Source organism: Chiloscyllium plagiosum, unplaced genomic scaffold (genome assembly GCF_037043375.1).
Source record: "Chiloscyllium plagiosum isolate Xiang-an unplaced genomic scaffold, Cpla_swu_hap1 HiC_scaffold_8, whole genome shotgun sequence".
In the NCBI taxonomy this organism is placed as follows: Eukaryota; Metazoa; Chordata; class Chondrichthyes; order Orectolobiformes; family Hemiscylliidae; genus Chiloscyllium; species Chiloscyllium plagiosum.
In genome coordinates, this window is record NW_028270146.1 from 100,554,494 (window position 1) to 100,569,716 (window position 15,223).

General features: G+C 65.9%; 1 protein-coding gene across 1 annotated transcript in view; it reads right to left on the reverse strand.

Annotated features, from left to right (window-relative positions):
• ndufaf1 (NADH:ubiquinone oxidoreductase complex assembly factor 1) overlaps positions 1-10,836 on the reverse strand; it is a 25,583-nt gene extending 14,747 nt beyond the window's left edge. The window contains 1 exon segment of the mRNA XM_087990169.1: positions 10,339-10,836. Within this exon segment, the coding sequence (XP_087846295.1) occupies positions 10,339-10,821 (483 nt within the window). The 5' untranslated portion in view covers positions 10,822-10,836.
• Between the last annotated feature and the right edge of the window lie 4,387 nt (positions 10,837-15,223).

The window sequence follows — 15,223 nt, forward strand, 5'->3', positions numbered from 1 at the left end:
GGAAGGGGGAAGGGGGGGGAAGGGGGAAGGGGGGGGAAGGGGGGGGAAGGGGGAAGGGGGGGGAAGGGGGGGGAAGGGGGAAGGGGGGGGAAGGGGGAAGGGGGGGGGAAGGGGGAAGGGGGGGGAAGGGGGGGGAAGGGGGAAGGGGGGGGGAAGGGGGAAGGGGGGGGAAGGGGGAAGGGGGGGGGGAAGGGGAAGGGGGGGAAGGGGGAAGGGGGGAGGGGGAAGGGGGGGGGGGGAGAAGGGGGGAGAAGGGGGGAGAAGGGGGGAGAAGGGGGGAGAAGGGGGGAGAAGGGGGGAAGGGGGGAGAAGGGGGAAGGGGGGTGAAGGGGGAAGGGGGGGTGAAGGGGGAAGGGGGGGTGAAGGGGGAAGGGGGGTGAAGGGGGAAGGGGGAAGGGGGGTGAAGGGGGAAGGGGAAGGGGGAAGGGGGAAGGGGGGGGAAGGGGGAAGGGGGGGGAAGGGGGAAGGGGGGGGAAGGGGGAAGGGGGGGGAAGGGGGAAGGGGGAAGGGGGGGGGAAGGGGGGGAAGGGGGGAAGGGGGAAGGGGGAAGGGGGGGGAAGGGGGAAGGGGGGGAAGGGGGAAGGGGGGAAGGGGGGGAAGGGGGAAGGGGGGGGAAGGGGGAAGGGGGAAGGGGGGGCAAGGGGGAAGGGGGAAGGGGGGGGAAGGGGGAAGGGGGGGGAAGGGGGGGAAGGGGGGGGAAGGGGGAAGAGGGGGAAGGGGGGGGAAGGGGGAAGGGGGGGAAGGGGGGGGAAGGGGAAGGGGGGGGAAGGGGGAAGGGGGAAGGGGGGGGAAGGGGGAAGGGGGGGGAAGGGGGGGGAAGGGGGAAGGGGGGAAGGGGGGGGAAGGGGGAAGGGGGGGGAGGGGGGAAGGGGGAAGGGGGGGAAGGGGGAAGGGGGGGAAGGGGGAAGGGGGAAGGGGGGGAAGGGGGAAGGGGGGGGAAGGGGGAAGGGGGAGGAAGGGGGAAGGGGGGGGAAGGGGGAAGGGGGAAGGGGGGGGAAGGGGGAAGGGGGGGGAAGGGGGAAGGGGGGAAGGGGGAAGGGGGGAAGGGGGGGAAGTGGGAGGGGGGGGAAGGGGGAAGGGGGGGAAGGGGGAAGGGGGAAGGGGGGAAGGGGGAAGGGGGGGGAGGGGGAAGGGGGGGGAATGGGGAAGGGGGGGGAAGGGGGAAGGGGGAAGGGGGGGGAAGGGGGAAGGGGGGGAAGGGGGAAGGGGGGAAGGGGGAAGGGGGGGGAAGGGGGAAGGGGGAAGGGGGGGGAAGGGGGAAGGGGGGGGAAGGGGGAAGGGGGGGGAAGGGGGAAGGGGGGGGAAGGGGGAAGGGGGGGGAAGGGGGAAGGGGGGGGAAGGGGGAAGGGGGAAGGGGGGGAAGGGGGGGAGGGGGGGGGAAGGGGGGGGAAGGGGGGGGAGGGGGGGGGGAAGGGGGGGAGGGGGGGGGATGGGGGGGGGGAAGGGGGGGGAAGGGGGGGAAGAAGGGGGGGGAAGAGGGGGAAGGGGGGAAGAGGGGGAAGGGGGGAAGAAGGGGGGGGAAGGGGGGAAGAAGGGGGGGGAAGGGGGGAAGAAGGGGGGGGAAGGGGGGAAGAAGGGGGGGAAGGGGGGGAAGGGGGGAAGAAGGGGGGGAAGGGGGGGAAGGGGGGAAGAAGGGGGGGAATGGGGGGAAGAAGGGGGGGGAAGGGGGGGAAGAAGGGGGGAAGGGGGGGAAGAAGGGGGGGGGAGGGGGGGAAGAAGGGGGGGGAGGGGGGGAAGAAGGGGGGAAGGGGGGGAGGGGGGGGAAAGAAGGGGGGGAAGGGGGGGGAGGGGGGGGAAAGAAGGGGGGGAAGGGGGGGAGGGGGGGGGAAGGGGGGGAGGGGGGGAAGGAAGGGGGGGGAAGGAAGGGGGGGGATGGAAGGGGGGGGAAGGGGGGAAGGGGGGGGAAGGGGGGAAGGGGGGGGGGAAGGGGGGAAGGGGGGGAAGGGGGGGGAAGGGGGGAAGGGGGGGAAGGGGGAAGGGGGGGAAGGGGGAAGGGGGTAAAGGGTGGAGGGGGAAGGGGTTGAAGGGGGAAGGGGGGAAAAGGGGAAGGGGGGTAAAGGGGGAAGGGGGTAAAGTGGGAAGGGGGTGAAGGGGGGTAAAGGGGGAAGGGGGGTAAAGGGGAAGGGGAGAAGGGGGGGAAGGGGAGTAAAGGGGGAAGGGGGGGTAAAGGGTGAAGGGGGTGAAGGGTGAAGGGGGGTGAAGGGGGAAGGGGGTGAAGGGGGAAGGGGGTGAAGGGGGAAGGGGGTGAAGGGGGAAGGGGGGAAAGGGGAAGGGGGGTAAAGTGGGAAGGGGGTAAAGGGGAAGGGGGTAAAGGGGAAGGGGGTAAAGGGGAAGGGGGGAAGGGGGGAGGGGGAAGGGGGGGAAGGGGAAGGGGGGGAAGGGAAGGGGGGAAGGGGAAGGGGGGGAAGGGGAAGGGGGGGAAGGGGAAGGGGGGGGAAGGGGAAGGGGGGGGAAGGGAAGGGGGGAAGGGGAAGGGGGGAAGGGGAAGGGGGGAAGGGGGAAGGGGGGGAAGGGGGAAAGGGGGAAGGGGGGTAAAGGGGGAAGGGGGGAAAGGGGGAAGGGGGGAAAAGGGGGAAGGGGGGAAAGGGGGTAAAGGGGGAAGGGGGGTATAGGGGGAAAGGGGGTATAGGGGGAAGGGGGGTATAGGGGGAAGGGGGGTATAGGGGGAAGGGGGTGAAGGGGGAAGGGGGGTGAAGGGTGAAGGGGGATGAAGGGGGATGAAGGGGGAAGGGGGATGAAGGGGGGTGAAGGGGGAAGGGGGTGAAGGGGGAGGGGGGTGAAGGGGAAGGGGGTGAAGGGGGAGGGGGGTGAAGGGGGGAGGGGGGTGAAGGGGGAAGGGGGGTGAAGGGGGAGGGGGGGTGAAGGGTGAAGGGGAGGGAGGTGAAGGGGGAAGGGGGGAGGGGGGTGAAGGGGGAAGGGGGGAGGGGGGTGAAGGGGGGAGGGGGGTGAAGGGGGGAGGGGGGTGAAGGGGGAAGGGGGAAGGGGGGTGAAGGGGGAAGGGGGGGTGAAGGGGGAAGGGGGAAGGGGGGGAAGGGGGAAGGGGGGTGAAGGGGGATGAAGGGGCAAGGGGGGTGAAGGGGGAAGGGGGGTGAAGGGGGAAGGGGGGGAAGGGGGAAGGGGGGGAAGGGGAAGGGGGGGAAGGGGAAGGGGGGGAAGGGGGAAGGGGGGGAAGGGGGAAGGGGGGGGGGAAGGGGGGAAGGGGGAAGGGGGGGGAAGGGGGGGGAAGGGGGGGTGAAGGGGGGGAAGGGGGGGGAAGGGGGGGGAAGGGGGGGAAGGGGGGGGAAGGGGGGGGGAAGGGGGGGGAAGGGGGAAGGGGGGGAAAGGGGGGGAAGGGGGGGGAAGGGGGAGGAAGGGGGAAGGGGGAGGAAGGGGGAAGGGGGAGGAAGGGGGAAGGGGGAAGGGGGGGAGAAGGGGGAAGGGGGGGGAAGGGGGAAGGGGGGGAAGGGGGACAGGGGGGAAGGGGGAAGGGGGGAAGGGGGAAGGGGGGGGAAGGGGGAAGAGGGGGGAAGGGGGAAGGGGGGGAAGGGGGAAGGGGAAGGGGGGGGAAGGGGGAAGGGGGGGAAGGGGGAAGGGGGGGGGAAGGGGGAAGGGGGGGGAAGGGGGAAGGGGGGGAAGGGGGAAGGGGGGGGGAAGGGGGAAGGGGGGGGAAGGGGGAGGGGGGGGGAAGGGGGGGGGAGGGGGGGGAAGGGGGGGGGAAGGGGGGGGGAAGGGGGGGGGAAGGGGGGGGGAAGGGGGAGGGGGGGGAAGGGGGAAGGGGGGGGAAGGGGGAAGGGGGGGGGAAGGGGGAAGGGGGGGGGAAGGGGGGGGAAGGGGGAAGGGGGGGGGGAAGGGGGGGAAGGGGGGGGAAGGGGGGGGAAGGGGGAAGGGGGGGGAAGGGGGAAGGGGGGGAAGGGGGAAGGGGGGGAAGGGGGAAGGGGGGTGAAGGGGGAAGGGGGAAGGGGGAAGGGGGGGGGGAAGGGGGAAGGGGGAAGGGGGGGGAAGGGGGAAGGGGGGGGGGGGGAAGGGGGAAGGGGGGAAGTGGGGGGGGGAAGGGGGAAGTGGGGGGGGGAAGGGGGGGGGGAAGGGGGAAGGGGGGAAGGGGGAAGGGGGGGGAAGGGGGAAGGGGGGGGAAGGGGAGGGAAGGGGGAAGGGGGTGGAAGGGGGAAGGGGGGGGAAGGGGGAAGGGGGGGGGAAGGGGGGGGAAGGGGGAAGGGGGGAAGGGGGGGGGAAGGGGGGGGGGGGAAGGGGGAAGAGGGGGGGAAGGGGGGAAGGGGGGAGGGGGAAGGGGGGGGAAGGGGGGGAAGGGGGAAGGGGGGGAAGGGGGAAGGGGGGAGGAGAAGGGGGAAGGGGGAAGGGGGGAGAAGGGGGAAGTGGGGGAAGGGGGGAGAAGGGGGAAGGGGGGGAGAAGGGGAAGGGGGGAGAAGGGGAAGGGGGGGAAGGGGGGAGAAGGGGAAGAAGGGGGGAGAAGGGGGGAGAAGGGGGAAGGGGGGAGAAGGGGGAAGGGGGGGTGAAGGGGGAAGGGGGGGGAAGGGGGAAGGGGGGGGAAGGGGGGGAAGGGGGGGGAAGGGGGGGGAAGGGGGAAGGGGGGGGAAGGGGGGGAAGGGGGGGGGAAGGGGGAAGGGGGGGAAGGGGGGGGAAGGGGGAAGGGGGGTGAAGGGGGAAGGGGGAAGGGGGGGGAAGGGGGAAGGGGGAAGGGGGAAGGGGGGGGAAGGGGGAAGGGGGAAGGGGGGGGAAAGGGGGAAGGGGGGGGAAGGGGGAAGGGGGAAGGGGGGGGGGGAAGGGGGAGGGGGGGGGAAGGGGGAAGGGGGGGGAAGGGGGAAGGGGGGGGAAGGGGGAAGGGGGGGGAAGGGGGAAGGGGGGGAAGGGGGGTGGGGGGGGGAAGGGGGGTGGAAGGGGGAAGGGGGGGGAAGGGGGAAGGGGGGGGAAGGGGGGGGAAGGGGGAAGGGGGGGGAAGGGGGGGGAAGGGGAAGGGGGGGGGAAGGGGGGGGGAAGGGGGAAGAGGGGGGGGAAGGGGGAAGGGGGGAGGGGGAAGGGGGAAGGGGGGGGAAGGGGGAAGGGGGGGGAAGGGGGAAGGGGAGGGAAGGGGGAAGGGGGGTGGAAGGGGGAAGGGGGGGGAAGGGGGAAGGGGGGGGAAGGGGGGGGAAGGGGGAAGGGGGGGAAGGGGGGGGGAAGGGGGGGGGGGAAGGGGGGGGGGAAGGGGGGGGGGGAAGGGGGAAGAGGGGGGGAAGGGGGAAGGGGGAGGGGAAGGGGGGGGAAGGGGGGGGAAGGGGGAAGGGGGGGAAGGGGGAAGGGGGGGGAGAAGGGGGAAGGGGGAAGGGGGGAGAAGGGGGAAGGGGGAAGGGGGGAGAAGGGGGAAGTGGGGGAAGGGGGGAGAAGGGGGAAGGGGGGGAGAAGGGGGAAGGGGGGGAGAAGGGGGAAGGGGGGGAAGGGGGGAGAAGGGGGAAGGGGGGAGAAGGGGGAAGGGGGGAGAAGGGGGAAGGGGGGTGAAGGGGGAAGGGGGGGGAAGGGGGAAGGGGGGGGAAGGGGGAAGGGGGGGAAGGGGGGGAAGGGGGGGGAAGGGGGGGGAAGGGGGGGAAGGGGGGGGAAGGGGGGTGAAGGGGGGTGAAGGGGGAAGGGGGAAGGGGGAAGGGGGGGGAAGGGGGAAGGGGGAAGGGGGGGGGGAAGGGGGAAGGGGGAAGGGGGGGGGAAGGGGGAAGGGGGGGGAAGGGGGAAGGGGGAAGGGGGGGGGGAAGGGGGGAGGGGGGGGGAAGGGGGAAGGGGGGGAAGGGGGAAGGGGGGGGAAGGGGGAAGGGGGGGGAAGGGGGAAGGGGGGGAAGGGGGGGTTGGGGGGGGGGGAAGGGGGGTGGAAGGGGGAAGGGGGGGGAAGGGGGAAGGGGGGGGGAAGGGGGGGGAAGGGGGAAGGGGGGGGAAGGGGGGGGAAGGGGGAAGGGGGGGGAAGGGGGAAGGGGGGGGAAGGGGGGGGAAGGGGGAAGGGGGGGGGGAAGGGGGAAGGGGGGGGAAGGGGGGGAAGGGGGAAGGGGGGGAAGGGGGGGGGGGAGGGGGAAGGGGGGGGGAAGGGGGAAGGGGGGGGGAAGGGGGAAGGGGGGAGGGGGAAGGGGGGGAAGGGGGGAGGGGGGAAGGGGGGGGGAAGGGGGGGGGAAGGGGGGGGGAAGGGGGGGGAAGGGGGAAGGGGGGGGAAGGGGGAAGGGGGGAGGGAAGGGGGAAGGGGGAAGGGGGGGGAAGGGGGAAGGGGGGAGAAGGGGGAAGGGGGGGGGAAGGGGGGAGAAGGGGGAAGGGGGGGAAGGGGGAAGGGGGGAGAAGGGGGAAGGGGGGAGAAGGGGGAAGGGGGGAGAAGGGGGGAGAAGGGGGAAGGGGGGAGAAGGGGGAAGGGGGAGGGGGGTGAAGGGGGAAGGGGGGAGAAGGGGGAAGGGGGAAGGGGGGTGAAGGGGGAAGGGGGGTGAAGGGGGAAGGGGGGTGAAGGGGGGAAGGGGGGTGAAGGGGGAAGGGGGGTGAAGGGGGGAAGGGGGGTGAAGGGGGGAAGGGGGAAGGGGGGTGAAGGGGGAAGGGGGGTGAAGGGGGAAGGGGGGTGAAGGGGGAAGGGAAGGGGGGAAGGGGGAAGGGGGGGAAGGGGGAAGGGGGGAAGGGGGAAGGGGGAAGGGGGGGGAAGGGGGAAGGGGGGGAAGGGGGTTGGGGGGAAGGGGGGAAGGGGGAAGGGGGGGAAGGGGGAAGGGGGGGAAGGGGGAAGGGGGGGGAAGGGGGAAGGGGGAAGGGGGAAGGGGGGGAAGGGGGAAGGGGGGGAAGGGGGAAGAGGGGAAGGGGGGGGGAAGGGGGAAGGGGGGGGAAGGGGGAAGGGGGGGGGAAGGGGAAGGGGGGAAGGGGAAGGGGGGGAAGGGGGAAGGGGGGGGAAGGGGGAGGGGGGGAAGGGGGAAGGGGGAAGGGGGAAGGGGGAAGGGGGGGGAAGGGGGAAGGGGGTGGAAGGGGGAAGGGGGGGGAAGGGGGAAGGGGGGGAGGGGGAAGGGGGGTGGAAGGGGGAAGGGGGGGGAAGGGGGAAGGGGGGGAAGGGGGGGAAGGGGGAAGGGGGGGGAAGGGGGGGAAGGGGGAAGGGGGGGGAAGGGGGGGGAAGGGGGAAGGGGGGGGGAAGGGGGAAGGGGGGGGGAAGGGGGAAGGGGGGGGGGAAGGGGGAAGGGGGGGGACGGGGGAAGGGGGGGGGGGAAGGGGGAAGGGGGGGAAGGGGGAAGGGGGGAGGGGGAAGGGGGGGGAAGGGGGGAGGGGGAGAAGGGGGGAGAAGGGGGGAGAAGGGGGGAGAAGGGGGGAGAAGGGGGGGAGAAGGGGGAAGGGGGGAGAAGGGGGGAAGGGGGGTGAAGGGGGAAGGGGGGTGAAGGGGGAAGGGGGGTGAAGGGGGAAGGGGGGTGAAGGGGGAAGGGGGAAGGGGGGTGAAGGGGGAAGGGGGGTGAAGGGGGAAGGGGAAGGGGAAGGGGAAGGGGGGGGAAGGGGGAAGGGGGTGGAAGGGGGAAGGGGGGGAAGGGGGAAGGGGGAAGGGGGGGAAGGGGGGAAGGGGGGAAGGGGGAAGGGGGAAGGGGGGGAAGGGGGAAGGGGGGAAGGGGGAAGGGGGGGAAGGGGGGGAAGGGGGAAGGGGGGGAAGGGGGAAGGGGGAAGGGGGGGCAAGGGGGAAGGGGGAAGGGGGGGGAAGGGGGAAGGGGGGGGAAGGGGGAAGGGGGGGGAAGGGGGGGAAGGGGGGGGAAGGGGGAAGAGGGGGAAGGGGGGGGAAGGGGAAGGGGGGGAAGGGGGGGGAAGGGGGAAGGGGGGGGAAGGGGGAAGGGGGAAGGGGGGGAAGGGGGAAGGGGGGGGAAGGGGGGGGAAGGGGGAAGGGGGGGAAGGGGGGAAGGGGGAAGGGGGGGGAGGGGGGAAGGGGGAAGGGGGGGAAGGGGGAAGGGGGGGAAGGGGGAAGGGGGAAGGGGGGGAAGGGGGAAGGGGGGGGAAGGGGGAAGGGGGGGAAGGGGGAAGGGGGGGGGAAGGGGGGAAGGGGGAAGGGGGGGGAAGGGGGGGGAAGGGGGAAGGGGGGGGAAGGGGGAAGGGGGGGAAGGGGGAAGGGGGGGAAGGGGGGGAAGTGGGAGGGGGGGGAAGGGGGAAGGGGGGGAAGGGGGAAGGGGGAAGGGGGGGAAGGGGGAAGGGGGGGGGGAGGGGGAAGGGGGGGGAAGGGGGAAGGGGGGGGGGAAGGGGGAAGGGGGGGGGGAAGGGGGAAGGGGGGGAAGGGGGAAGGGGGGGGAAGGGGGAAGGGGGGGGAAGGGGAAGGGGGGGGGAAGGGGGAAGGGGGGGGAAGGGGGAAGGGGGAAGGGGGAAGGGGGGGAAGGGGGGGTGAAGGGGGAAGGGGGGTGAAGGGGAAGGGGGGTGAAGGGGGAAGGGGGAAGGGGGGTGAAGGGGGAAGGGGAAGGGGGTGAAGGGGGAAGGGGGAAGGGGGGTGAAGGGGGAAGGGGGGTGAAGGGGGAAGGGGGAAGGGGGGTGAAGGGGGAAGGGGGAAGGGGGGTGAAGGGGGAAGGGGGAAGGGGGGTAAAGGGGGGAAGGGGGGTAAAGGGGGAAGGGGGGTAAAGGGGGAAGGGGGGAAGGGGGGTAAAGGGGGAAGGGGGGTAAAGGGGGGAAGGGGGGTAAAGGGGGAAGGGGGGTAAAGGGGAAGGGGGGGTAAAGGGGGAAGGGGGGAAGGGGGGGTAAAGGGGGAAGGGGGGGAAGGGGGGTAAAGGGGGAAGGGGAAGGGGGGTAAAGGGGGAAGGGGGAAGTGGGGTAAAGGGGGAAGGGGGAAGGGGGGGTAAAGGGGGAAGGGGGGTAAAGGGGGAAGGGGGAAGGGGGGAGGGGGGGTAAAGGGGGAAGGGGGAAGGGGGGTAAAGGGGGAAGGGGGAAGGGGGGTAAAGGGGGAAGGGGGAAGGGGGGTAAAGGGGGAAGGGGGAAGGGGGAAGGGGGAGGAGGGGGGGAAGGGGGAAGGGGGAGGGGGGGGGAAGGGGGAGGGGGGGGGGAAGGGGGAAGGGGGAGGGGGGGGAAGGGGGAAGGGGGAGGGGGGGGAAGGGGGAAGGGGGAGGGGGGGGAAGGGGGAAGGGGGAGGGGGGGGGAAGGGGGGGGGGAAGGGGAGGGGGGGGGGGAAGGGGGAAGGGGGAGGGGGGGGAAGGGGGAAGGGGGGGGGAAGGGGGGGAAGGGGGGGGGGAAGGGGGGGGGGAAGGGGGGGGGAAGGGGGAGGGGGGGGGAAGGGGGGGGAAGGGGGGAGGGGGGGGGAAGGGGGAGGGGGGGGGGAAGGGGGAGGGGGGGGGAAGGGGGAGGGGGGGGGGAAGGGGGAGGGGGGGGGGGAAGGGGGAGGGGGGGGAAGGGGGAGGGGGGGGGAAGGGGGAGGGGGGGGGGAAGGGGGATGGGGGGGGAAGGGGGGGGGGAGGGGGGGGGGAAGGGGGATGGGGGGGGAAGGGGGGGGGGGGAAGGGGGAAGGGGGGGGAAGGGGGAAGGGGGGGGGAAGGGGGAAGGGGGGGGGGAAGGGGGGGGGGGGAAGGGGGAAGGGGGGGGAAGGGGGGGGGGGGAAGGGGGGGGGAAGGGGGGGGGAAGGGGGGGGGGAAGGGGGGGGGGAAGGGGGGGAAGGGGGGGGAAGGGGGAAGGGGGGGGAAGGGGGAAGGGGGAAGGGGGGGGAAGGGGGAAGGGGGGGGGAAGGGGGGGGAGGGGGAGGGGGGGGAAGGGGGAGGGGGGGGGGAGAAGGGGGAGGGGGGGGGGAAGGGGGAGGGGGGGAGGGGGGGGAGGGGGAGGGGGGGGGAAGGGGGAGGGGGGGGGGAGAAGGGGGAGGGGGGGGGGGAAGGGGGAGGGGGGGGAGGGGGGGAAGGGGGAGGGGGGGAGGGGGGGGAAGGGGGAGGGGGGAAGGGGGAGGGGGGAAGGGAGGGGGAGGGGGGGAAGGGGGAGGGGGGGGAAGGGGGGGAAGGGGGAGGGGGGAAGGGGGAGGGGGGGGAGGGGGGAAGGGAGGGGGAGGGGGGGGAGGGGGGAAGGGGGGGGGAAGGGGGAGGGGGGGGAGGGGGGAAGGGGGGGGGGAGGGGGGGTAGAGGGGGGGGAGAGAGGGGGGGAGAGAGGGGGGGGAGAGAGGGGGGGAGAGAGGGGGGGAGGGGGGGAGAGAGGGGGGGAGAGGGGGGGGGGCGAGGGGGGGGGGAGAGGGGGGGGAGCGAGGGGGGGGGGAGAGAGGGGGGGAGAGAGGGGGGGGGAGGGGGGAGGGAGGGGGGGAGAGGGGGGGGGGAGGGGGGGAGAGAGGGGGGGGGAGGGGGGGAGAGAGGGGGGGGGGAGAGGGGGAGAGAGGGGGGGGGGGGGGAGGGGAGGGGGGGGGGGGGAGGGGGGGAGAGAGGGGGGGGAGGGGGGGGAGAGAGGCCGCACCTTGGCCGGGCGGCTCTTGATGCTGCAGTATCCGCTGTAGCGGGTCTCTCCGTCCCGGGGCGGTTCTGTGCGGAGCTCCCCGCTCAGGAGCACCGTCCTCCCATTGGCGCCGACACTGAGGCGGGCCCGGCTGCGGCCTCCGATCTCCCGGTCGCTGGAGAGCAGCCAGTGGTGCAGGCTGCGTGGGCCCTGCGCCTGCCACAGGACACGGTTCTGCTCGAGCAGCTCCTGGCGGAGGGAGCGGCCGCCGGGGCCCCGCAGCTTCTCCGCCAGCTCGGCCCGCAGCAGGCCCCAATGGCGGCACACACTCTGCACACCGTGCCGCCAGTCCCACACCCTCAGCCAGCTCCAGGGCGGCGGAGAGGAGGCCGGGAGCCCGGGCCTGCGGTAACCGCGGCCTCGGCCCAGCACCGGGCCCGCTCCCGGTGACAGGGGCCCGGCCCGCGGCCGCAGCTGTTGCAGTGACCTGAGGCGGCCCGCCATCTTGTCCGGGGGGGGAGGGGGATCTCAGCAATTACCGGGGAACCTAACCCCCCAAAATACCCCAACCTAACCCCCCAAAATACCCCAACCTAACCCCCCAAAATACCCCAACCTAACCCCCTAAAATACCCCAACCTAACCCCCAAAATACCCCAACCTAACCCCCCAAAATACCCCAATCTAACCCCCCAAAATACCCCAATCTAACCCCTCAAAATACCCCAACCTAACCCCCCAAAATACCCCAACCTAACCCCCCCAAAATACCCCAATCTAACCCCCAAAAATACCCCAGCCTAACCCCCCAAAATACCCCAACCTAACCCCCAAAATACCTCAACCTAACCCCCTAAAAACCCAATCCAACCCCCTATAGTACCCCAATCCAACCCCCTAAAATACCCCAATGCAACCCCCTAAAACCCAACCTAACCCCCTAAAATACCCAACCTAACCCTCCTGAAGAAGGGCTAATGCCCGAAACGTCGATTCTCCTGTTCCCTAGATGCTGCCTGCCCTGCTGCGCTTTTCCAGCAACACATTTCCATCTCTGATCTCCAGCATCTGCAGACCTCACTTTCTCCCCTAAAATACCCAACCTCACCCCCTAAAATACTCAACCTAACCCCCTAAAATACCCCAACCTAACCCCTAAAATACCCAAACTAACCCCTAAAATAACCCAACCTAACCCCTAAAATACTCCAATCCAACCCCCTAAAATACCCCAACCTAACCCCCTAAAATACCCCAACCTAACCCCTAAAATCCCAGTAAATACACCAGTGTCGATACTCCAAACATATCCCAGTCAATCTCCCAAATACACCCCAGACATTACCCAGAAAATATCACAACCTAACCCCCTAAAATCCCAGTAAATACCCCAGTGTCTACACCCCCAAAACTATCCCAGTCAAACTCCCAAATATACCCCAGAAATTAGCCAGAAAATACCTCAACCTAACCCCTAAAATCCCAGTGAATACACCAGTGTATACACCCCAAACATAGTCCAGTCAAATTCCCAAATGTACCCCAGAAATTACCTGGGAAATACCTCAACCTAACCCATTAAAATATCAGTAAATACACCAGTGTCGATACTCCAAACATATCCCAGTCAATCTCCCAAATACACCCCAGACATTACCCAGAAAATATCACAACCTAACCCCCTAAAATCCCAGTAAATACCCCAGTGTCTACACCCCCAAAACTATCCCAGTCAAACTCCCAAATATAACCCAGAAATTAGCCAGAAAATACCACAACCTAACCCCCTAAAATCCCAGTAAATACACTAAAATACTCCAGTGTATACACCCCAAAATGTGCCCTCCAAAAATATCCCAGTCAAGCTCCCAAATGTACCCCAGAAGTTAGCCAGAAAATATCTCAACATAACCCCCAAATCCCAGTAAATACACCAAAATACCCCAGTGTATACATCCCAAAATGTGCCCTCCAAAAATATCCCAGTCTAGCTCCCAAATGTGCCCCAGAAATTAGCCAGCAAATACCTCAACATAATCTCCAAAATCAGAGTAAACACACCAAAATACCCCAGTGTATACACCCCAAAATATTCCCCAAACCTATCCCTGTCAAACTCCCAAATATTACACCACTTACACCCCAAATACCCCAGAAAGTAGCCAGAGAATACCCCCAAAATCTCCAAAAATCCCAGTAAATGCACCAAAATACCACAGGATACACACCCCAAAACTATCCCAGTCAAACTCCCAAACATAACCCACTAACACCCAACCAAAATACTCCAGAAATAAGCCAGAAAATACAAACTCCTCCAAAAATCCCAGTAAATACGCCCCAATTGTCCCCGGCAAAACTATCCCTGTAAAACTCCCAAATGGCCTCAAATATATCCCAACAATACCCCAGAAATTAGCTGGAAAATACCCTTAAACACTTCAAAAATCCTAATAAACATCCCTAAATATACTCCAGTATATACACCCCAAATGACAACTCCAAAACTATCCCAGTGAAACTTCCAAATGCCCTCAAATATACCCCCAAAATAACCCAGAAAGTAACCAGAAAATACCCCCAAACACTTCCAAAAATCCTAATAAACATCCCTAAAAATACCCCAGTGTATACATCCCAAATGTTCCCCCAGAGTTATCATAGTGAAACTCCCAAATATACCCCACCAACACCCCAAAATCCCCAGAAATCAACCAGAAAGTACCCTCAAACACCTGCAAAAATCCCAGTAAATACACCAAAGTACCACAGGTTACGCACCCCAAAACTATCCCAGTCAAACTCCCAAATATACCCCACTAACACCCCCCGCACCCAAATTCTTCCAGAAATAAGCCAGAAAATACCCATAAACACCTCCACAAATTCCAGCAAATACACCCCAAATGTCTCTGGCAAAACTATCCCGGTGAAACTCCCAAATGACCTCAGATATAGCCCCAAATTTATCCCCAGAAATTAGCCAGAAAATAACCACAAAAACTCCCAGTAAACACTCTTAAAAATAACTCAGAATATACACCCCAAATGTCCCATGCAAAATTATCCCAGTCAAACTCCCAAATATACCCCACCAATACCCCAAAAATACCCCCAGAAATTAGATGGAAAATATCCCCAAATATCTCAGAAACCATCCCTAAAAATGCCCCATTATTTGTACCCCAAATGTCTCCTCCAAAATTATCCCAGTGAAACTCCCAAATGTCCTCAAATATATCCCAGTAACATCCCAAAAATACACCAGAAATTAGCTGGAAAATACTCTCATTAAATCCATCCTTAAAAATACCCTAGGATATACACCGCAAATGTGAACTTCCCAAAATTATCCCAGTGAAACTCCCAAATGCCCTCAAATATACCCCAGTAACATCCCAAAAATTACCTTCTGAAATTAGCTAGAAAAAACCCCAAAACCTCCAAAAATTCCAGTAAACATACCCAAAAATATCTCAGTGTTTCCCCCCAAATTATCCCAGTAACCCCCCAAATGCCCCAGTGAACCCTCCAAAGATACCCCTAAAAGTACCCAGAAAATCACTCAAAATATCGCAGTAAACACCCTCCCAAGATACCACAGTATGTACCTCCAGTTGCCTCAAAATTATCCCTGTAAAACTCCCAATTGCCCCCAAAACACCCTCATACTATGCAGAAAATTCCCTATGCAGATGACAAGCAACATGAATTCGACTGGGACAACACTACTATTATAGGACATGCCAAACAGAGAACAGCCAGGGACTTCCTAGAGGCATGGCACTCATCCACAGATTCAATCAACAAGCACATCGACCTGGACCCAATATACCGACCACTGCAACGGACAGCTGGAACTGACAACCGGAAGTGGCAGATTCAAACCACTATAAATGCCGGAGGAAACATCACAGAAGCGCTTCACATGAGGCTCCCAAGCACTGAGGATGTCACCTAGACAGGGGACAAAACGTCTGCAACACAAATTCCCAGCTCGGCGAACAGAACCACAACAACGAGCACCCGAGATACAAATCTTCTCACAGACTTTGAAGTTTACTTCTGTTCCTACGTCCTATGGTTTTACAAATGGTCTTGATCTCCACTAACCCCTAGGCTGAGGCTATATTCTCTGGACCATCAGAAATTGAGGGGTGACTTTATAGAGGTTTATAAGATCATGAGGGACATGGATAGGGTGAATAGCAAAGGTGATTTTCCCAGGGTAGGGGAACACTAAATTAGAAGGCATTGGTTTAAGGTGAGAGGGAAGGATTCAAAAAGGATGTAAGGGCCAATGTCTTCATGCAGAGGGTGGTGCATGACTGGAATGAACTGCCAGCGAAAGTGATGGGGGCTGGTGTCATTACAACATTTCAAAGGCATCTGGATAAGAATGGTTTAGAAGGATATGGGCCAAATGCTGGCAAATGGGTCTAGATCAGCTTAGGATATCCGATCGGCATGGATGAATTTGACCAAAGGGTCTGTTTCTATGCTGTGCAAATCTAACCTCCTAAAAGTTCTGCTCACCCCCAGTAAAATCCCTCCCCTCAAAAATCCTCCTCGCCCCAATTTCTTCAGTAATTTCTCCCAAGAATCCTCACAAATCTTAAAATCCTAGCCCATCATAACCACCTAAGTCCCAAACACTGAGTGACTCCCTCCCCAGAAAACCTCCTAATCCCGCATCTACCAGTAAACATAGAGCAAGAGTAGGCCATTCAACCGTTCAAGTCTGCTCTGTCATTCAATATGATCATGGCTGAAAATCCACCTCAGTACCCTGTTCCTGTTTTACTCAGTGACTTTACCTCCATAGCCTGCTGTGGTAGAGCATTCCACAGATTTAATGCCCTTTGAGTGAAGATATTTTTCCTCATCTCAGTCTTAAATGGTTTGA